This window comes from Giraffa tippelskirchi, chromosome 3 (genome assembly GCF_054371585.1).
Source record: "Giraffa tippelskirchi isolate mGirTip1 chromosome 3, T2T-mGirTip1v1.2.pri, whole genome shotgun sequence".
Taxonomy (NCBI): domain Eukaryota; kingdom Metazoa; phylum Chordata; class Mammalia; order Artiodactyla; family Giraffidae; genus Giraffa; species Giraffa tippelskirchi.
The window spans coordinates 2,083,205-2,105,225 of record NC_137277.1 but is presented as its reverse complement, the minus strand read 5'-3'; the positions used below and the strand labels follow the sequence as shown (position 1 = coordinate 2,105,225).

The 22,021-nt window shown below is 47.4% G+C and overlaps 1 protein-coding gene across 4 annotated transcripts in view; it reads left to right on the top strand.

The window, feature by feature from the left end:
* ABCA6 (ATP binding cassette subfamily A member 6) overlaps positions 1–22,021 on the top strand; it is a 64,609-nt gene that overhangs the window by 39,513 nt on the left and 3,075 nt on the right. Inside the window, exons 23-37 of one of the 4 annotated variants that reach the window (XR_014079759.1) lie at positions 813–950; positions 5,254–5,361; positions 6,709–6,882; positions 7,106–7,219; positions 9,683–9,802; positions 11,541–11,618; positions 12,771–12,862; positions 14,429–14,546; positions 15,583–15,700; positions 17,258–17,349; positions 17,596–17,774; positions 18,603–18,678; positions 18,819–19,268; positions 19,971–20,090; positions 20,493–20,633. Coding sequence is in view for 2 of the 4 variants with exons in the window: in XM_081580856.1 (XP_081436982.1) it covers positions 813–950; positions 5,254–5,361; positions 6,709–6,882; positions 7,106–7,219; positions 9,683–9,802; positions 11,541–11,618; positions 12,771–12,862; positions 14,429–14,546; positions 15,583–15,700; positions 17,258–17,349; positions 17,596–17,774; positions 18,603–18,678; positions 18,755–18,849; positions 19,971–20,090; positions 20,493–20,633 (1,763 nt within the window). In the remaining 2 variants the exon portion in view is untranslated. Of the gene's footprint in view, positions 1–812; positions 951–5,253; positions 5,362–6,708; positions 6,883–7,105; positions 7,220–9,682; positions 9,803–11,540; positions 11,619–12,770; positions 12,863–14,428; positions 14,547–15,582; positions 15,701–17,257; positions 17,350–17,595; positions 17,775–18,602; positions 19,507–19,970; positions 20,091–20,492; positions 20,634–22,021 lie in introns of those variants that run through there. The other 3 variants (XM_081580856.1, XR_014079758.1, XM_081580857.1) reach the window with 3 other exon arrangements.

Below are 22,021 nucleotides of genomic sequence, written 5' to 3'. Positions count from 1 at the left end.
GTGTGAACGATGGGTAATATTGAACAGTGCATGAACAGTTTTAAAAATGCTGTGTGTCTTTGGCTGTGCTGGTCCTTCGCTGCAGTGCGCAGGCTTTTCTCTGGGTGCAGCAGGTAGGGCTCCTCTCCAGACTCAGCTTCTCTTGCTGGGACCACAGGCTCTAGGCGCGTGGGCTCAGTAGCTGCGGCTCCCCGGCTCCAGAGCACAGGCGCAAGAGTAGCGGGCTTAGTTGTTCCATGGAACATGAGGTCTTCCCGGACCAGAGATCGAACCTGTCTCCTGCATGGGTAGGCGGAGTCTAAAGAATCCACTGAGCCGCCAGAGAAGCCTGCGTGAACATCCTTATAAACATGAAGAACAGAAAGGTGGTCTCAGAAAGTGTGGACATGCTTCGTTGGCGGTGTAATCCGTGCTTACCTCCTACCCAGAAGATCAGGGTTCCTTTGCTTGCTCTCCGTAAGCTTCGTGTCCCCTTCTCAGGGCCACTGTTAAATCCTGGTCAATAAAACTTCCTCGTAAGCAAAATGAGGATGAATGATTTCAAATCAGTAATGCTGATAAAACGCATATTGCCAGCTGTGCTATCCACTCCACCAGAACCTAATGTACATGATCTCATTTAAGCCATATCACAGCCCATTCACTGTCCCCCCTAACAAAAGAGGAAGGTGACGCTCAGAAAAGCCAGTTCACTCAGAGAAGGTCACACAGCTAGGTGCATCATTGCTAAGCTCTTATGTACAAAACTGGTTTCTTTCCTCTTCAATGGCGTAGAATTAACGTTATGTTATTTGTCTTTGTTTTATCGGAAGGACTATCGGTTTTCAGTCGTGTGCAACACCAAGAGGCTGCACTGTTTTCCTGTCCTTATGAACGTCGTCAGCAACGGGCTTCTCCGGATGTTTAATCAAACACAGCGTATTTGGACCGAGAGAAGCTTATACCCTTCGGTAAGCACTGGATTTGCTTGTTTACCTTCTTCCACTGTTGAGTAAGTGCTATGGGTCCTCTGGATTGTCAGTCCTAAAAACTATTTTGTCTTAACTTTTCAATCAGCCTATACTTAGCAACATATGACTTTTCCTAAGGTATTACTAAAGGATTTGTATGAGGGAATATTTTTCAGTATTCTGTCATAGTCTCCTAGGGAATCTTCTGAAAAAATATAAGCTTGACTGCAGAAGTGTACTGGAGACAGAGTGAGTGTGTGTTGTGTGTGTGTGTGTGTGTGTGTGTACAGTGGGTTGGAAGTCGGAGGTGTGTGTGTGTGTGTGTGTGTGTGTGTACAGTGGGTTGGAAGTCGGAGGTGTGTGTGTGTGTGTGTGTGTACAGCGGGTTGGAATTCGGATGTGTGTGTGTGTGTGTGTACAGCAGGTTGGACTTCAGATGTGTGTGTGTGTGTGTGTGTGTGTGTACAGCGGGTTGGAAGTTGGATGTGTGTGTGTGTGTGTGTGTGTGTACAGCAGGTTGGACTTCGGATGTGTGTGTGTGTGTGTGTACAGCGGGTTGGAAGTTGGATGTGTGTGTGTGTGTGTGTGTGTGTGTGTGTGTACAGCAGGTTGGACTTCGGATGTGTGTGTGTGTGTGTGTACAGCGGGTTGGAAGTCGGAGGTGTGTGTGTGTGTACAGCGGGTTGGAAGTTGGATGTGTGTGTGTGTACAGCAGGTTGGACTTCGGATGTGTGTGTGTGTGTGTGTACAGCGGGTTGGAAGTTGGATGTGTGTGTGTGTGTGTGTGTGTGTATAGCGGGTTGGAATTCGGATGTGTGTGTGTGTGTGTACAGTGGGTTGGAAGTCGGATGTGTGTGTGTGTGTGTACAGCAGGTTGGACTTCGGATGTGTGTGTGTGTGTGTGTGTGTACAGCGGGTTGGAAGTTGGATGTGTGTGTGTGTGTGTGTGTGTACAGCAGGTTGGACTTCGGATGTGTGTGTGTGTGTGTGTGTGTACAGTGGGTTGGAAGTCAGAGGTGTGTGTGTGTGTGTGTGTACAGCGGGTTGGAATTTGGATGTGTGTGTGTGTGTGTACAGTGGGTTGGACTTCGGATGTGTGTGTGTGTGTGTGTGTGTGTGTACAGCGTGTTGGAAGTTGGATGTGTGTGTGTGTGTGTGTGTACAGTGGGTTGGACTTCGGATGTGTGTGTGTGTGTGTGTGTGTGTGTACAGCGTGTTGGAAGTTGGGTGTGTGTGTGTGTGTGTGTACAGTGGGTTGGACTTCGGGTGTGTGTGTGTGTGTGTGTGTGTGTGTGTACAGTGGGTTGGAAGTCGGAGGTGTGTGTGTGTGTGTGTGTACAGCGGGTTGGAATTTGGATGTGTGTGTGTGTGTGTACAGTGGGTTGGACTTCGGATGTGTGTGTGTGTGTGTACAGCGTGTTGGAAGTTGGATGTGTGTGTGTGTGTGTGTGTACAGTGGGTTGGACTTCGGATGTGTGTGTGTGTGTGTGTGTGTGTGTACAGCGTGTTGGAAGTTGGATGTGTGTGTGTGTGTGTGTACAGTGGGTTGGACTTCGGATGTGTGTGTGTGTGTGTGTGTGTACAGTGGGTTGGACTTCGGGTGTGTGTGTGTGTGTGTGTGTGTGTGTGTACAGTGGGTTGGAAGTCGGAGGTGTGTGTGTGTGTGTGTGTGTACAGCGGGTTGGACTTCAGGTGTGTGTGTGTGTGTGTGTGTGTACAGAGGGTTGGAAGTCGGAGGTGTGTGTGTGTGTGTTTTCTGTGTGTGTTTGTACGGCGAGTTGGAAGCTAGGAGCCCTGGTAACCAGCTTTAGAATCTTGTAAAACCAGGATCACTCGGTGGGGGACCCTTCATTGACTCCCGGGTAGTGGATTGACTGAAATGAAGGAGAATCCACCGGCTCTTGGGCCGTCTTCCTTCGGATCTGTCCCTTTACTGACCCATCATTGCTCTGCATCGCAAGGGTGTCTGATACCCAGAGCCACGTTTTCAGGGTTCTTTGTCAGCCGGCTCTGGACTGGATTTAGACAGCAGGAAGCAGGGATCGGAGCCAGGAGGGCCGAAGGTCGCACACCGTGGGCCCCAATCACATCACCTCCCCTTCGCCTTCCAACCCGGAAACGACACTGGCTTCCTTACCCTTGGTTCCTCCACTCTTCCCACACACGTAACCCTTGCGTGACTGACTTTTCTCTGTTTTAAGTACTGGAGGTAGTGAAGACTTTCTGATTAGACCCCAGCTGGCGCCCTAGAGGGATCTCCCGAAGCAGACCCTGACTGTTCCAGACCGGGAGGTTGGGAGAGCAAGCAACACGATTGGAAATAGAGCCATCAGAACTAGGAAGCCCAATCTGTGACAGAGGGGCTGAGCTCAGCCTGGGCCTTCACTGCCTTAGTGGTGCTGGGCGTGCCCACGGGGGCAGATGGAGCGGACTGCCCGTCTGAAGCCGCCGCTGGCCGTGAGAGCGGGGTGGTGGCCGGACAAGGGGGTCTGAAGGGACCCTGCAGACAGGGGGCCCACTGGGCAGACCGAGGGGGATGCAGCCCCTCTTGGTCGTTGAGTTTCCTCATCTTATTGCTTGTTTGTTCAGGATCAAAATGGACCGAGGCCCCACGGTTATTCTCTTAGACATCCCCGGAGGTGCATACCTTTCTCCTTTCAGCCATTCTCAGAAGGACAGTGCAGCATTCTCCCATCTGGTGCAGCATTAGAATTTGTAGATGTCGCTTCCAAAGCCTGAAGGAAAGTTTGAGAATGGCTTTGAGACAGGCTACTGCACGGGCCTCCTGTAGTTAATCCCGGAGGCAGCCCTGTACCTGCATGCGCTGAGTCGCTCAGTCGTGTCCGACTCTTTGCGACCCTGTGAACTGTAGCCCACCAGGCTCCTCTGTCCATGGGACTCTCCAGGCAAGAAGACTGGAGTGGGCTGCCATGCCCTCCTCCAGGGGATCTTCCTGACCCAGGGATCGAACTCACATCTCTCTACATCTCATTCATTGGCAGGCAGGTTCTTTAGCACTAGCATCACCTGAGAAGCCCCACCCCGAGCATAAGGCCAGGCCGCAGACACCGATTTGGGGGAAGTGAGTTCAGGTTTCTCTCTTTGATGGTGGGCTTTCTGCAGCGAGTTATCCTTTCAAGTCTGTGCTTCAGAAGCTCCCACTGAGCTAACAGTGTCTTCACCTCTTCATCACTAGGTTTGCGGAGGAAGACGGGTGCTCAGGCCTGAATTATCTACTTCTCTCATAGTTCCTTAATTATTATTTTTTGTATTGTGGTTTGAAAAAAAAAGCCCCATAACACAAAAACTTACCATGTAGTCACGTCTTAAAATTTCTTTATTTTTGATTGAAGGATAATTGCTTTACAGTATTGTGTTGGTGTGTCAACGTGAACCAGCCATCGACATACGTAGACCCCTCCCTCTTGAAACCCCCACCTCCCGGTCTCCCCCGCCCCCCCGCCCCCCGCCCCCTCGAGGTTGTCACCTCTGAGCTCCCTGAGGCCTATAGCAGATCCCACTGGCTGTGTTTCATCTAGGCGTTTTTAAGGGTAAGTGTCCAGTATGCTCACACCGCCGTGAGTCAGGTCTCCGGAACTCTTCTCTCTTGCAGAATTAGCACTTTATCTTCGCCAAACAAGACTCCGTGCTCCCCGCTCCTCGTGGCCCCTCCTGACCCCCGTCCTGCGGCTCTTTCTGGGAGTCTGGCTCGTACCAGCGGGATCACGTGCCAGCACTCGTCTCTCATGCCTGACTTCCCTCCCGTTTCCCTGACACCCCCTCCGTTCACGCGCGCTGCAGGGTGTGACGGGACTTCCTCCTGTAAGGGTGAATGATTCTGCCCGTGCACACCCATCTGTCTGTCTGAGGACGTGTGGCTGCCTCTGTCCCTTGTCTCGTGTGAACAGCGCTGCTGGCACCCAGCGCGGGCTTTCACTTCTTTATGATACCCACCCCGAAAGGGTTCTGAGTCATCATTCGCTTCTCTTTCTCCCCTTGGAGTTGAAGCTTCCTGTTAAATGATCACGAACCTCTCCCCTGCACCTCCGTGGGTGGAGGTTGATGAACTAGATGGGCGTGTTTGAGTTTTCAGTACTTCCAGAAGCACGTGCTTTTGTGAAGATCAGTAGTTCTTTCATTTTTCACAAATGCTCACTGGTTTTAAGCACTTTACTGTACGGATATCGTGAATGAATTGTTCTGTTGGGGTGGCATCGATTTACGACGTTGTATCCAGGTTTTCTGGGTGTGACACCGGGCTTCCGCTCCAGTCTGCCCCACCAAGCGCGCCTTCCGTTTGCAGGGCTACACGTTGCTCCGGACGGGGCTGCCCGAAGGCTCGTTCTTCTTGTTCCTTGTCACCTGCAGCCTGTCTCCGAACATCGCCATGAACAGTGCCAGCGATTACAAAGTAAGAAAGGGGAGGAGGCAAGAAAACAAACCCCGAGGCCTCAGTCATTATGTGTTAAGTGCTGTGTGTTTTCTCACAGGAAAACGCTGTAACGTGTTTAAATCAGATAATGCGGTTAAATATTATTTCTATAGAGTCAGAAAAGCCGCTTCTAAAATCACAAAGTCCTTGTTACTTCAAAAAGATAGGAAACGTGCAACAGTCTGGCAGGGACTCAAAATTAATCCAAACCTTCAAAGGGGAATATGATAAAACTTTCAACCACATTATTTCCTAACCACAGGGAAAAAATCATTGATATTGAAATTGAGGACCACAGTGAAGACTTTAATCCACTTGCTATTGTGCAGAATACAGTTTTTTGGTTGTATTTGTGTTCGGTCACGTTCATTATCAAGGCAAGACAGTCCTATCATATTTAAATAAGTCATCTCTTACCATCTGAGTCAGTCATTATCCAGGAGTATATTTAGATAATGGAGAATTTACTGTCCTTCGGATGACAAAATAACATTTCTTTTGAAGGAGATTGATTCAGGCTTTGATCGTTAGGAGGCCTACTGTTCTATTTATTCTTCAAACCTACCAGATAAAATAATTTTCATGTTTAAAAGTCCACCTTGTTGCAACTGGCTCTTTTGTCATTGGCTTCCTAAAAGCAGTGTACACATAATTAAGATATTGAAAAAGTGAAAGTCGCTCAATCGTGTCCGACTCTTTGCAACCCCATGGATTATACAGTCCATGGGATTCTCTAGGCCAGAAGACTGGAGTGGGTAGCCTTTCCCTTCTCCAGGGAATCTTCCCAACCCAGGGATCAAACCCAGGTCTCCCGTATTGCAGGTGGATTCTTTACCAGCTGAGCCACAAGGGAAGCCCAAGAATCCTGGAGTGGGTAGCCTATTCCTTCTCCAGAGGATCTTCCTGACCCAGGAATAGAACCGGGGTCTCCTGCACTGCAGGTGGATTTTTTACCAACTGAGTTATCAGGGAAGCAGATTAAAACATTAAAATTTAAAAATATTAGATTTTTAAAAATTTTAGGGACTTCCCTGGTGGTCCACGTGTTAAGACTTCGCCTTCCAATGCCTGGGCTGCAGGTTCAATACCTGGTCAGGAAGCTAAGATCCCGTGTGCCTGACAGCCAAGAAAACAAAACATAAAACAGAAGCAGTATTGTGACAAATTCAATATACTCTTCAAAAAATGGTCCACTTCAAGACACTTAAATTTTTTAAAAAGTTTATTAGACTATTAGATTATATTTACCTTTGAAAATCACCGGATGTGTTTGTTGGGGATTTGAATTCCAACTGCATCTGTGTATCTGCTGTGGTTTTTCATCAGAAGAGAACCAAGTCCCAGCTGTGGATCTCTGGCCTCTTCCCCTCTGCGTACTGGTGTGGGCAGGCGCTGGTGGATGTCAGCCTCTACAATCTCGTTCTCCTTTCCATGTATTTCATTTTCTACCTCGCAAACATGGTGCACGTTTATCTCACAAGTCGAGTTATATTTGCTTTGGTAAGTAACAATGGCATAGACAGTATCTTACACAGCAATTCGTAGTAAACTTGCATACTGATACAGTTCCATATAATCATGAAGTTTCCATTTTTAGTTTGTCACACACCCGAACAGAAACCATGCCGAGTGCATGTGTAATGCGAAGCGTAAGAGACTCTTGTAACCAATCCCTCAGTCACTATCTCATTTTTTGACTTTGATATCTTTGTATCATCCTCAGGTTGTCATGACGCTTGGTTATGCGGCTTCACTTGTCTTCCTGACATACGTGATAGCCTTTATTTTTCGTAAGAGGAGAAAAAATAGTGGCCTTTGGTCATTTTGCTTCTGTGTGGTAAGTACTTACACAAACAGCTCTTTTTTGAACTTTCAATGTAACATTAAACATAGGCACATTTCCCTTGAGCGATGGGGACAATTAATACCTTAAAATCACACCCTAGAAAGGGGAGCAGGTGTAACGCGTTATGGAGTCAGTGATGTTCCTGCAGAATTCGTGTACGACCTTGACTCGAATTTACAGAGAAGATTCGTGTCCTATGCCTGCTAAGTCGCACCATCGTGTCCAACTCTTTGCGACCCCATGGACTGTGGCCCACCGGGCTCCTCTGTCCATGGGATTCTCCAGGCAAGAACACTGGGCTGGATTGCCATTCCCTTCTTCCTGTCTCTCTTACATCTGCACTGGCAGGTGGGTCCTTTAGTAGCGCCACGTGGGAAGCCCCTGGGGTCGCAGAAGAGTTGGACATGGCTGAGCGACTGAGCACGTAAGATCACCGAAAACTTGGATGGAAATGTTTATCAAAACTCTGGGGGGGCCTCATCTTAGCATTTCAGGTGCCTTTTAGCCGGAACCCTCAGCTGCTGGTTGAATGTCTCTCTTGCATACACAGCTCTCCATTCTTGGCGTAGGGGCTGGTGTTCAAGCAGTGTCAGGGTTATTGGCCAATAACCTTTGACAGGTCTGCTCCTGTCGGAGTGAGTGAGGACTCAAGTATCCTGGTGTGAGCAGCCTCGGAGACGCTCTTGGAGCTTAGCGGTCTTCAGGCCTGTGGCGTCGGCAGCCTGGAGCCGTGCCGCCTTTCTCTTTCTGTCTTTGCCCACTCGCTCTGCTGGCACTCACTGAGCAGGAACCACTCCAGGCTGAGATTTAGTAAATGCACTTCTAGACGGATGCCTGCTCAACGTGTCGAGGGAGGAGGCACCCGCTGGGTCACCAGGCGCTCACCACTCATCCTGTCCGCACAGATCTGCCAGCCTCTCAGATGACGGCTCACTCAGCGTCTCCGGCAGAAGCGCGCCTTCCCCTCAGCTGTCGCTGCAGGAGCAGGGCAGGGGAGGGGCTTTTCTCACGGATGTAGCCTCTGCAGTCATGCTTTCGGTTGGGAAAAATGGGAGAGAATTTTCTCAGCAGATTTCAAAGTGTGTCAACTCCAACAGCATAGGACAGTGCTTCCAGAGCTCGAAACGTCAGACTGCGCCGGAGCAGAGCTTCCGTGGCTCCCCACTTAGAGAGCAGAGGCCATCCCCGACCCTGTCTCCCCTCGCTCCTCACCCAATTCTGTACATAGGAAGGGATGAAGGGCTGGTGAGGGCAGCCCTCCTCCAGCGCCTGGTAGAAGCAGAATTGAGTCTGCACCGTCTTATTGTGAATTCCTCCTGCAGAATTCCTCAGCGGCAAGTGAATAAACAAACAAACAAGGGAATTTGGCTTTATTGTTTCTAAGGAGAGTCATGATAACACCAAGGCCTTTCCTGTTAGGTTTGTGGATTAATATGATGACTGAGACCGTCTCACTATCGTGAGAATAAGCAAGCTTTAGCAAATAAAGAACCACAGCAGAGAACTGAACTTTTGACACCGAAAAACTACATTTTTCAAATCGAAATACATCTACAAATGATTGGAGATCTTTTTTTTCCCTTTATTGCCAATTAATTTTAAATTTATTATGGATTAAAATAAGACAAAGCAGTATTACAAAAACAAAGTAAATTTTGCAAACTAAAAATTTCTTTGTTCACAATATAAAAAATACACCATAGTGTTATGGTGTCGTACTTGTTTATGTACTTTCTGATTATTTTCCTTTCTCTTTGCATTTGTCAGTTTCATTTTTTATACCACTGAAAAGTAGCCACATATTTATGGAATATTGGATCATCAGATTTGAAAAATAATCAAGATTATCTTGTCTAATTCTCCTCATTTTATGGAGGGAAAAAATTAGGTATTCTGTTTTTGGATTTTTTTTTCTTTGATGCTTTAATCCTTTATAATTTCTTTTTTTATAAATTTTTTTATGAGGTGTAGTTCATTTGCAATGTTGAGTTTAATTTCTGCTCTTCAGCAAAGTGACGGTTACGTATATACATTCTTCTCCATTATGGTTTATCACAGGATATGGAATGTAGTTCCCTGTGCTCTATAGTAGGACCTTGTTTATCCGTCCTGTACATAATAATTTGTATCTGCTAGTCAAGTAACCTATTTAAAGTCACACAAAAATCAGTGACAGACTCGGGATAAAACCGAGGCCTCAGTGGGTCTGTTTGAACAATTCAGCTCTCACCTTCGCCTCCAGATTTCCCCTCTAAGAATTTTCTGTTGGGAGCTGAAGGTCATACATTTTCTCATAACAAAATCTCCTCCCTTCCCTTCTCTCCTTGAAAGGAGTGTGTCCACACAAGGGAAAATTCCCATCTATTTGATCAGAACACCTGCATCTTAAATATTTCCTCAAATATCAGTGGACTCAGTATGTATGGCGCTAATATGTTTCCCCTTGCCTTGTAGATCACAGTCATGGCATTTGGCATCATTATGCTATATGAGTCAGACGTCCCTGTCCTGATAGCTTGCATGGCTTTAGCTCCCTCAGCAACCTTGAGTGGATTTATAGCTTTTTTGCAAGAGGTAAGAAATGTTATCAAATGTGCCACTAATTTTGAATGCGCGGCCTATTAAAGTGTTTTGCCTAAATCTACGAAAACAGACAGCAGGCTAGTGTTTCCCTGGGAGCTGAGGGGGGGAGGAGTGGGTGTCTCTTTGAGGGGTGGGAATGTCCCTGAGTTAATTGTGGTGACGCTCTTGCAGCTCTGCTAATTTACTAAAAATCTTGGAATCGTGCACCTAAAATGAATGAATTTTATGGCATGGAAATTTAACCACAATAAGGCCATTTTGAAAGCTTTGCCAGGAATTCCCTGGTGGTCAGCAGTTGGGACTCAGCACTTTTGCTGTGGAGGGCCCAGGCTCAATCCCTGGTCAGGGAACTAAGATCCTGAAAGGCATACCGGGCAGCTAAAAAATAAAAGTAGAAGCTTCTGCCGTATGCACTTTACAAAATGTAAGCCTTGTCAGATGCATTTAAAATGAATGCCAGATGGAAAAACGCTGCCTGATTCCATGGGTATTCATCATCCAGTGTGAGCGCAGACTCACAGACAATAACACTTACTCACTGAGAAAGGAATTAAACTGATGCTGAAGCGCCAACACTTCAGCCAGGTGAAGGTGGTCATTTCCTCTCTTTGGAAATGACCCTGATGCTGGGAAAGATTGAAGGCGGGAGGAGAAGGGGTGACAGAGGATGAGATGGCTGGATGGCATCACTGACTCAATGGACATGAGTTTGAGCAAACTCCAGGAGACGGTGTAGGACGGGAGGCTGGCGTGCTGCAGTCCACGGGGTCACAAAGAGTCAGACACGACTGAGCGGCTGAACACCAACCAACAGGAACAGCTTTGCTCTGCGCTGTCCCAGCAGTTAAGGCACCACAACAAAAAGGGGAGTTTAGTGGAGTTAGTGGAGACAAAGACGGAAGGCCTCACGCCGCCAGCGCCAGGGGCCTCGAGGTTACCACGGAGACGGCGGGCGGGGGAGGGCCCGGGAAGCCAGGGCAGGGATGCAGGAGAGGGGCACCGGGCCCTGAGAGGCAAAGGCGCTTCACGCAGAGAGGCCAGCAGGAGAGCTCGGCCAGGAGCACCGCCTTCCAGGAGGTGGTGCTTTAGAGGGAGTCGCGAGGGCTCCGCTGACCCCGCTGTGCTCCCGGGGCCGGGAGGTTGGCTGCAAAACGTCCTTTCCCTTCGCTGGCACTGCCTGGAATCCCCGACTGCAAACTCATTCTTCCACTCAGCGCGTTTCTCTCCTAAGACGTAAGTCGCCCTGTGAGGCGAAATACACCAACCCACGTGTGTCACACGTGGTCGGGAGGAGTGAGAGGCTTCCTGAACGCGTCGCTGATGAAGAAAGAGTCACAGGCTGGGACTAATTATTGTGGTGGAAGCAGTCACCCTGGGACCCAGGAGGCTCCTGGGGGGCATTTAGGGCGAGGAAGGAGGAGCCCTAGAATCATTCACAGTGTAGACTCCTCTGTCTGTTATGCTTGAGTAGACGTTCAGCAAACACTAAGCCAAAATATCAAGGAAAAACAGAAGAAGGAGATGGACAGACTTAGGTCACCTCCTTGGAGAGGCAGGCAGGGTTGGGTAGGGGTCCTCTCTTTTCTCTGTGGGGAATAGCTTGTCACCAGGGCACAAAGGGGGAATCAAACTTAATGAGGGAAATCTCCCATATGTAAAATTCCCTGTTAATTAAATACAAGTAAGAAAGCTGGTGAATTTCCATTGAGCCTTTTTTTTTTTTTTGCAGAGAATCCCTCAATATAGAATAAAACATCAAGAGGCTAATTATGACCTGAGTGCAGCTGACCTTCTAGTGTGTCTAATAGTAAGATGGCTTTGCTACCTCATCACCTACTTTGTGGGGGCTTATCATTTACTGTAGTAACTGTTTGATCTTGTCTGAAGTGTGCCAACTTTGAAAGTGTTTTTCATATAGTCTTAGACAAAGCAATTACATTCAGATATGATTCTACATCCTAGTTACTTCTTCTATGCGTGAATGGACTGTGTAAATCTAGAATGCAGTATAAAATTAGATTTTCTTATTTATCCTGTCTACTGCCCCCTCCAAATTTGAGAGTTTGTAAAGAAATACAGGCAATATAACTTAAATCCTTTGCAATTAGAGATAAACAAAGCAAAAGTCAAAAAAAATGAAAAGGGAAAATGATTATACTGATATATATAGGCTGAAGAAAATTAGTGTCTTTGCATATGTGGCAGTACTTTTCTAGGGCATAGATCAAAAATAGTAGTCCTTGCCCTCATGGGGCTTAAATTCTGGTGGAAGGAGGCAGATAATAAACTAAATAAATAACATGCTGTGTCAGATGGATGGACTTCAAAAATAAAAACCCACAAGAGGCAAGGAAGTGAGCTGTGGGGACATCACAGGGAAGAATATTCCCAGAGGAGGCGGGAGAGTGACCCTGGCTTGATCCAGGGTCAGGAGGGCGGCCAGGTGGCTGGGGCAGGGTAGCCACGGGGAGAGTGAAGGTCACAGAGGTAACCGAGCTGAGTGTAGGTGAACAGAGGTGACGTGGAGACCCTGGGTCACGTCCAGGACTTTGATCTTACTTTATGAGAGCAAGGAGCCAGCGGAGTTTTCAGGGAAGTGCTGTGATCTGATCTGTGCTCTAAAACATAGCTCTCGTTGCTGTGTTGAGAGTAGATGTTTGGGGCAAGGGAAGAAGAGAGACCCACAGCCAGGGGCTGCGGTGTTACTATCAGCGATTACAGCCCTGGGTTCTGGGTAACTTTGAAAGGAGAAACAGGTCACATGTGCTGACAGATGGTGCAGGTTGTACAACAGGAAGAAAGAAAGAAGGTGGGTTCCCCAAGTTGGATTGTCACTATAGAGCTGATCTGTGAGAATGCTTCACACCTATTTGATCTGAAGGCAAAAGACCCAAACTATGATTCAGATGTTTCTGATGTGCACTCACCCCTCCATGTAACCATGTTTCTTTGCTTCTAGCCTTACTTTCAGGCTTTGCTGTTCATGTTTGTCCTGCGATGCCTAGAAGTAAAATGTGGAAAGAAAATAATGCAAAAGGATCCTGTTTTCAGGTTGGGATAAAAGTTAATTTCATACTTACTATTGCATTTTAATATTCCTAGGGAGTGGCTGCACCTTCAGCCTCTTAATGCTGATTTATATTGACAGTATAAACAGCGTGATGATTTTCGGCATGGTCAGTGGATTTCTGGCTGAACTGCCAGCAAACAGGCAGAGGCATCCCTTGTAGCTCAGTTGGTAAAAGAATCTGCCTCCAATGCAGGAGACCCAGGTTCGATCCCTGGGTCGGGAAGAATTCCTGGAGAAAGAAATGGCAACCCACTCCAGTATTCTTGCCTGGAGAATCCCAAGGACAGAGGAGCCTGGCGGGCTGCTCTCAATGGGGTGGCAAGAGTCAGACATGACTTATTGACTAAATCACCATCACCAGGCAGAGTTCTGCCATTAGTCAGTTGAAGGGAGCTTTCAAGCTCTCAGAAATTTAATGAGAACTCAAATAGTTGTTTGACTTAGTATGAATAGAATGCTAGATTTCTAACTAAAAAAAAATAGATGTCGTGTAAGCAAGAAAGCTTTACTGTATGGCACGGGGACCTGCGGTCAATATCTTATAATATCTTATCTTATTAATATCTGATAATAACAATGGAAAATAAGATGAAAAATTATATGCGTGTGCACGTGAAACTGAATCAGCTTGCTGTGCACCTGAAACATTGTAAGCCAACTGTACTTCAACAAAATATACGTGCTAAGAAAAGCATTTTAATGAGAGCTCACATATGCCCTTTTCCCACTCAGGAGGATCACACCGGCCTGACCAGAGCGATAGGATGGAGTTGGTTTGGCAGCACAGCTGAGAGTGCTTTAGCCGGGGAGACTCTAGTGAGGGTCAGCAGTCAGGACAGGAGCACTGCAGTGGGTGGGGTGCCATTTCCTTCTCCAGGGATCTTCCCGACCCAGGGATTGAACCCAGGGCTCCCGCATTGCAGGCAGATTCTGAGCCACCAGGGAAGCACCAACCAGTAAAGGACACCAGGCAAATACTGGGTATGAGTAACATGGGCTCAGAGTCAACAGAGAAGAACGCAGGCGACTTGACTTTTAAAGTAGCGGCAGTACTTGCCGAGAAATGTGAAAGGGTCAGAGATGCTCATTAGGAGAGGAGCAGCAAACGGAGAAGGGGATTCAGCTGCAGGGTGGACATTCCTGGCCAAAAAAGACATGGGGTTCATAGTCAGCATCATCACCAGTTTGCTGAAAGGACCACGGGGAAATCACAGAGAAGCTGATTTTTTTTTTTTAACTTTTTATTTAGTATTATGGTATAGCCAGTCACAATGTTGTGCTAGTTTCAGGAGAGCAGCAAAGTGACTCAGCCCAACATATACCTGTATCCACTCTCCCTCAAACTCCCCTCCCATCCAGGCTGCCACATAACACTGAGCTCCTTGTGCTTACAGCTGGAGCTTTTTGGTTGTCCATTTTAAATACAGAAAGGTGTACAAGTCAATGGGGGGAGGGGAGTGGAAGGGATAGTTAGAGAAGCTGATTTTTGATATATCTTTGACACCTAGCAAAAAAATCACATGCTGTGTATTTCACCTTTTCTGCAGAATTTCCCCCAAAAGCAGAGATGCTCGTTCACATGCAGAAGAACCTGTAGGTGAAGACAAAGATGTTCAAGCAGAAAGAATAAGAACAGCCACCGCCCTGAACACGTCAATAGAGGAGGTAGGGATGCAAGTGGCAAAATGAGTGTTAATGGAATGCTGAGGATCTCAGGAGTAGAGGCTGAGGTGCTGGGTTTTGTTTAGAAAATTCGGAGCTCGCCGTGTATGTGTGCTCAGTGGTGACCGACTCTGCAACCCCGTGGACTGCAGTCCACCAGGCTCCTCTGTCCACGGGATTCTCCAGGCAAGGACACTGGAGTGGGCTGCCATTTCCTCCTCCAAGGGATCTTCCTGACCCCGGGATTGAACCTGCATCCCTTGCATCTCCTGCACTGGCAGGCGGGTTATTTACCGCTGAACTACCTGGGAAACCATGCATTTATGTAATTCCTAAATACGCAGGCACTTCTTTCGAAGTCCCTGATGCTCAAAGAATAATGCAAAGCGCACTGGTTTCATCTTTTTTTGGGGGGGGAGAAAAATGGACTTGGATATGCAGAGCTGCAATTTCAAACCCCCAGTTTCATGAGTCAAAGAATTTATGTGAGATTTGTTATAGAATGCTGGGTAGAGATTAAGATTTTAAGGATTACTGTTTGATTTTGATGTGGGAGGTGTTCACATGAGTTTAGATACTTCTGTTACTGGAAGGCAAGAAGCCAGCCTGAAATTATGCTATTTACTCAGTCCACTTATTTTTGTTTCTTTGTCTCATAGATAAGTTTATTTGTGTTATAGTTTAGATTCCACGTATAGTGATTTCATGTGACGTTTGTCTGTATCTTTCTGACTTAACTTAGTGTGATCATCTCTGGGTCCATCCATGTTGCTGCAAATGCTGTGATTTCATTCTTTTTATGACTGAGTAATATATATATATATGTATATATATATATATTCTTTATTCATTCATCTGTTTTTAGCAAGAAGTATTGTCAACATCCACGAATACATGTTACATTTCAGACAAGCAATGTGGATTGCCCTCAACGCAAATATGGTTTGGTTCATGACAGAGGGCAAGAGAGGTTTCAGGAGGCAGAGCATAGAAAAGTGACTGCTGCTTAAGAGGAAAATCACTCTGTCCTGTATTCCAGAAACCGGTCATAATTGCTAGCTGTCTGCACAAAGAATATGCAGGCCAGAAGAAAAGGTGCTTTTCAAGAAGGAGGAAGAAGACGGCAGTGAGAAACATCTCCTTCTGTGTTAAAAAAGGTTTGGAACAGTCACTGTTTAAATTCGCTGTTATTTTTAGAAATACCCATTGAACATCGAGGTTACTGACACCGTTGTACTTGCTGAAGCATTCATTCACTCATTCAACATACATTTTTTCGAGTGTGCCAGGGGCTGTTTAAGAATCTGGAAATATACTTATGAAACAAATAGACACATACGTGACCTCATAGCTTCTACATCCCCAGGGGGGTCAGGAAACAAAAATGACTTATCAAGAGAAGTTTCAGATGTCACACTGGCAGGTTCTATGGGGAGCACTCAAATAAGTGCCATGACTTGAGTGACTTGGGGCCACATTCACTTGGGGTTGAAGTCTGAAAGTCTTAGTCGCTCAGTCGTGTCCGACTCTTTGCGACCCCATGGACTGTGGCCCGCCAGGCTCCTCTGTCCATGGGATTCTCCAGGCAAGGATTCTGGAGAGGGTTTCCATTCCCTTCTCCAGGGGATCCTCCCAACCCATGGATTGAACCCAGGTCTGCTGCATTGCAGGTGGATTCTTTACTGTCTGAGCCACCGGGGAAGAATTAGGGTTAGGGAAGACTTTTCTTAAGCAGAGACATTTAAGCCAAGATCCAGGCGACCACAGGCTTCAGGTTGGTGTAGTGGTAAGGAACCCACCTGTCAATACAGGAGACATAAGAGACTTGTATTCAGTCCCTGGGTCGGGAAGATCCCCTGGAGGAGGGCATGGCAACCCACTCCAGTATTCTTGCCTGGAGAATCCCATGGACAGAGGAGCCTGGCGGGCTACAGTTCATGGGGTCGCACAGAGTCAGACACAACTGAAGTGACTTAGCACAGCTCAGCACTAGGTTATGAGAAGGTCCCGGCAACGTTAGCGTGCAGAAGATAAGAGCATCCCAGATGGAGGAAGCAGCGAGGGCTCAGACCCAGGCATGTCTTTGGAGTCGGTAAGATGCTCAGAGAGGCCAGCAGATGCTCTGTGAATGGAAGGAATGCTCTCAGACATGAGCAGGGCCCACGGGGTCCAGCGGGAAAACAGCGGAGTTTAGATTTTAGGCCAATTGAGCAGAATCCCTCTAGAGGGGTTTTGCCACCATTTAATCGATACTTTGAAAAATGTTTCATGCTGGCTATTATTTGTCCATGAATTTGGGTGGTGGACAAGTTAAGAGGCTTTCATATCATCATACTATCTCAGATGAAAGAGGATAATGACTCAGACACAGGTGGTGGAGTTTGAGATGGAGAAAAGGTGCCTGACTCCCTGGGTTTAGGAATTACTTAGGTACTCAGCAGGTCAGCCGTCTGCCGTATAAAAAATTATGGGCACCTTTTTCACTGGAAAAGCAATATGGAAAAAGACCCATGTATGGACAGCAAATGTCAGTCTCTAAGCTTTTTTTCAAAATGATAGGGGTTAAAGAACATGTTTTGGTGACATGGATTACATATATGATATAAATTTCAAAATGGCAATGGAGATGAACATGTATCTCAGAAGGCTGCTGAAGAAGCAGATTTATGTCATTGTTTTACTTCCAATACTGATGGCGGGTGCCTCTCTTTCAGGAGAAATTTTGGGATTGCTGGGACCTAACGGTGCTGGTAAAAGTTCGTCTGTTAGAATGATATCTGGGATGATGAAGCCAACAGCTGGAGAGGTAGTGCAAATGAAGATGTGGTTTCTGTTCCCCAAATAGACATGCTATAATAGATACAGGTGATGTCCTTGTGAGACTGTACGGTGAGTAGTTTAAATAGTTTTCTGTAATAAATATATGGGGCGGCTGTAATATTTCTTCGATGTTCAAAAACTTGAGGCATTTATTAGCCACAAGTCAGTTTCTCGAGGAATCATGTGGCTGAAGACAAGCTTGCACGTTTCTAAAACCAGCGCACTTTCTCAGGTGGAGCTGACGGGATACAGTTCAGATCTGGATCAGCAGGGGGACACCAGCATCCCGTTCCTGGGCTACTGTCCCCAGGAGAACGTGCTGTGGCCCAGCCTGACCACGCGTGATCATCTGGAGGTGTTCGCCGCCGTGAAAGGGCTGCGGCGCGCGGACGCCCGCATGGCCATCTCACGGTACTGCACACTCATGAGGTTCCTCTGTGCCATCACTGATAAGGAGTGGAGAGTAGGGGGGGCATCTCCATCTTCGGGGAGCATCAGGGGTCAAGTGGGCATGGAGGCCAGCGGCCAAACCCTGCATCCCTGGCTGGAGGACCTTTAAAAATAAACAGCATAGAATAATCGTCAGTGTTAAATGATACATAGGATATCACTTACACGTGGAATCTAAATTGTGACACAAATGAACTTATCTAACAAACAGAAACAGACGTGGAGAACAGACTTGTGGTTGCCCGGGGGAACCTGGGATACGGAGGGATGGAGTGAGGGTCTGGGCTTGGCGGGTGCAAGCTCTCACACAGAGAATGGGTAAATAACAAGTCCTTCTGTACAGCGCAGGGAACTCTACTCAATATCCTGGGTTAGACCATAAGGGAAAAGAATATGAAAAAGAATGTGTATACGTTTAGCTGATTCACTTTGCTGTACAGCAGAAATTAACACAGCATTGTAAATCAGCTACACTTCAACAAAATAAATTGAAAAAATGTTGAATGAATGAATAATCGTGAATAATCATCTATTTCATTAGAATTCAAGGTAGTTTTGAAATTTTTTTTATGAGATGTAAATCTTTCATGTTCAGTATAAACTTTATTCTTTGATGGTTAGATTTTTTAGTTTTTTTTTTAATTGGAGAATTGCCTTACAATGTTGCGTTGATGGTTTGTTCTGAGAGGGATGGTGCCAAGGAGGGGGCCCAGGGCCATAACCCCTGCGTGTGGCTTACCTTTTCCCCACACCCTCTCCTGATCTCGCCGTCTCACCGTTTCCCACCAGGCTGGTGGACACCTTCAAGCTGCACGAACAGCTGAACGTTCCCGCGCAGAAGTTACCGAGAGGGGCCGCCAGAAAGGTGCGCGTGTGTCCGCGGGCTTCCTGTGCGGGTGGCCGGGTGGTGGCAGGAACAGCCCCGTGTCTCTGCCTTGCAGCTGTGTCTTGTGCTGAGCCTCTTGGGAGACCCACCCGTCCTGTTTCTGGATGAGCCGTCCACAGGCTTGGACCCCGCGGAGCAGAAGCAGCTGTGGTGAGCAGCGCCCGCAGAGCCGGGAGGACGGACCTTCCGTGAAAGGAGTGTTTTTAAGCTGACCTCGGAAAAGCAAATCCACGGATCCCTAGCTGGGCGGAGACAACTCACAGTACTAGGGAAGCCAGTATTTAACAAACAGATTCTCTCATGGGCTTCCCTGGTGGCTCAGCAGTAAAGAACCTGCCTGCCGACGTAGGAGACGGGGATTCGGTCCCTGGGTCGGGAAGATCCCCTGGAGGAGGGCATGGCAGCCCACTCCAGTGTTCTTGCCTGGAGGGTCCCACGGACAGAGGAGCCTGGAGGGCCACAGTCCACGGGGTCACAATGAGGCCGATACGACTGAGCGACTGAACAACGCCTTCTCTCGTAGTACACCACCTTGGGGTGGCATTCACGTGGGATTAGAAAACCTCTCGGTATTTTGCTGGAATTTTAGGTCTTGCGATTTGGAATGTAGATTAATTTTGCCAATTATCGAGATGTCTGTAACTTTTTCCTTAGAAACTTGCTAATACATTTTCCTCCTTCCCCCTGCTTTTACCTAACCTGTTAAATTTGTTGATCTAGACTTTCTTTTAATAGTTTTTAAATTCTTCTTATGTTCCTATCGAGGACTTTATATTTGGAATTATAAAATTCTCCAATCCACTTTCATATTTGTGTCTGTCCAGTAGTTTCTCAACTTTTTTAAAGAACTTTGTTATGGAAATTTTATACAAATGGAAAGAGAATCATGTATGAATCTATTAAGCCAAATGCTCTCCGTGTAAGGCCAATCTTTCTTCATCTTTGCCTCCACCCACTTCCTTTTGCTGCTTTCCAATTATTTTGAAGCAAATACTAGACAGTGTATCCTTCATGTATAAACATTTCAGTTAACTTCTGCAAAAGAAATGAAATTTTCTTTTTTTTCAACTTAACCAGAATGCCATTAACACACCTAAAAACACCTAAAAACTTTTATCAAAACCTTCTAAGTAATCACATTTTCTTGTTTATTTTTTTAATTTAGAATTTAAATATGATTCATTAACTGTATTTTATCCATTGAATTTCCCTTCCATCTCTCTTTTTTCTCACCCTTTTAAAATATGGTGTAACTGTTGGGGCTCATTCAGGCAGACGATCCAGACAGCCGTCAGAAACACGGCGAGGGGCGCCCTGCTGACCACCCACTCCATGGCCGAGGCGGAGGCCGTGTGTGACCGCGTGGCCGTCATGGTGTCCGGGAGCCTGAGGTGGGTGCTGGCCAAGCCTGCCCTGGATTTTCTAAATGAGACTTGCTATGAAAGGGCCAGGCTTGCCCAGTGGCTCAGCGGTAAAGAATCCGAGATGCAGGTTCAATCCCTGGTTCTGGACGATCCTCTGGAGAAGGAAATGGCAACCCACTCCAGTGTTCTTGCCTGGAGAATCCCATGAACAGAGGAGCCTGGCGGGCTACAGTCCATGGGATTGCAAAGACCTGGACACAACTTAGCAACTAACACAACAGCAACATGAAAAGGGCAAACCCACTGTTACCAGCTGAGACTCTTCCCCCCTCCCTCAGGGACCCCTTTCCCTACATCTGAAATTTAAGAATAACAGGGAAAAATCCCAGGGGCGAGATTTTCCCAGCGTGTCTTCCTTCTTGTTTGTAGATGCATCGGCTCCATCCAACACCTGAAAAACAGCCTCGGCAAGGATTACATTCTGGAACTAAAGCTGAAGGAGGCTTCTCGGGGGACGACGGTCCACACGGAGGTCCTGAGGCTTTTCCCTCGGGCTGCCCAGCAGGAAAGGTGAAGGAACTCTTGGTTTTGGAGGAGCAGGTTGGCTTTTCCCATCTGTGGTTCCTTCTCGGCTCTGTGAGCACTTCAGGGCGATTAGACTTCAGCATCAAGGGAGGGACCTCAGAAACAGATTTAAGTCTTCACGATTATAGGAGATTAGTGAGCGTCCCCAGAAAGGTGTGTCCTCCCAGGGAGGCATGGGGACACCAGCCTGGGCCTCCGTGGCCACCCAAGGCTGGTCCCCAGGTCTGGAGCGGGACTTGGAAAAACCAGAGAGGAAGTTCTGATGACTTGCATCTGCACAGAAGTGCAGCCAGCCCGAGACACCTTCCCAGGGCTTCCCCATAAATATTTAAAATATGTAAATATTTACCGTTTTAAAGATGCAACTATTTAGGATGAATTGGCCTCATCAGAAACAGCAATTGGGATCATCAAAGCGTGTCCCTTTAGTGGAGCTTTCCTGCCTCACAATGAAGAACAGAAGGGAGTGTGTTTGTGAACATAGAGGCACAGGGCTGTGGTTTTTTAAGGGGAGGGCAGGGAGCTGGAGCAAGAGCCAAATTTGAAATTCCTTGGGGGGAGAAGCCACCGAAGAAGCAGGGCGTAACACCCAGTACCAAGTAACGAAATTATCTAGTGGGGTGCGGGGACGTGGGACTCAGTCCTATTTCCAGACCCTCAAGCCGCGGCTTTGATGTAGACGGAGAGGCAGGAGAGCAGGGCTGTGAAGACCGGGGTCTGAGCAGCTTCGGGGCGGCTGCGGGCTTCACAGTCTGTCAGGAACGAGCCATGCGTGGGGCCTGAGGTCTCAGCAGAGGTGGGGCGAGGGGACAGGGGCAGAAATCAGCCCTGGCACTTCCTCCCCTTCGAGCTGGGTCAACTGCAGATGGGCACAAGCCGTCGACCTGCCTACCTCTACAAGGATTAAGCCATGTGCTGCTGCAGCGGCGGACCTCCAACACCCCCGAGAGAGTTCGAGGAGAGGGCAGGCTTGAGGTATCTGTGCTCCGGGGAAACAGGGCAGGTCCTCAGATGGTTAGATGTTCTCAGGAGCCCATTTTACGAGCCCAACTCTTGCACCTCCCCACATCTCAAAAAGCACTAACCTCCTTCGTTCCTTCGTGGCGACGACGGCTCCTCGTGGTCAGCAGCAACTGTCACGAGACCAGCAGAATCCTCTGCAAAAAAAAAACACGCGCCTGATTGCATTGTACCCCCCGCCACCAGAATCACCTCCATACTGACCCGCTGCCTCTTTGGAGCAGTTTCTCAGAGCGATCTCAGGAGCTGTCTCTCAGGCTATAGTCCTCATTTTGCCCCAAATGAAACTTAACTCACAACTCTCAGGCTGTACTTTTTTTTTAAGTCAGCAGAGGTCAGGAAAGTTTCGTGTG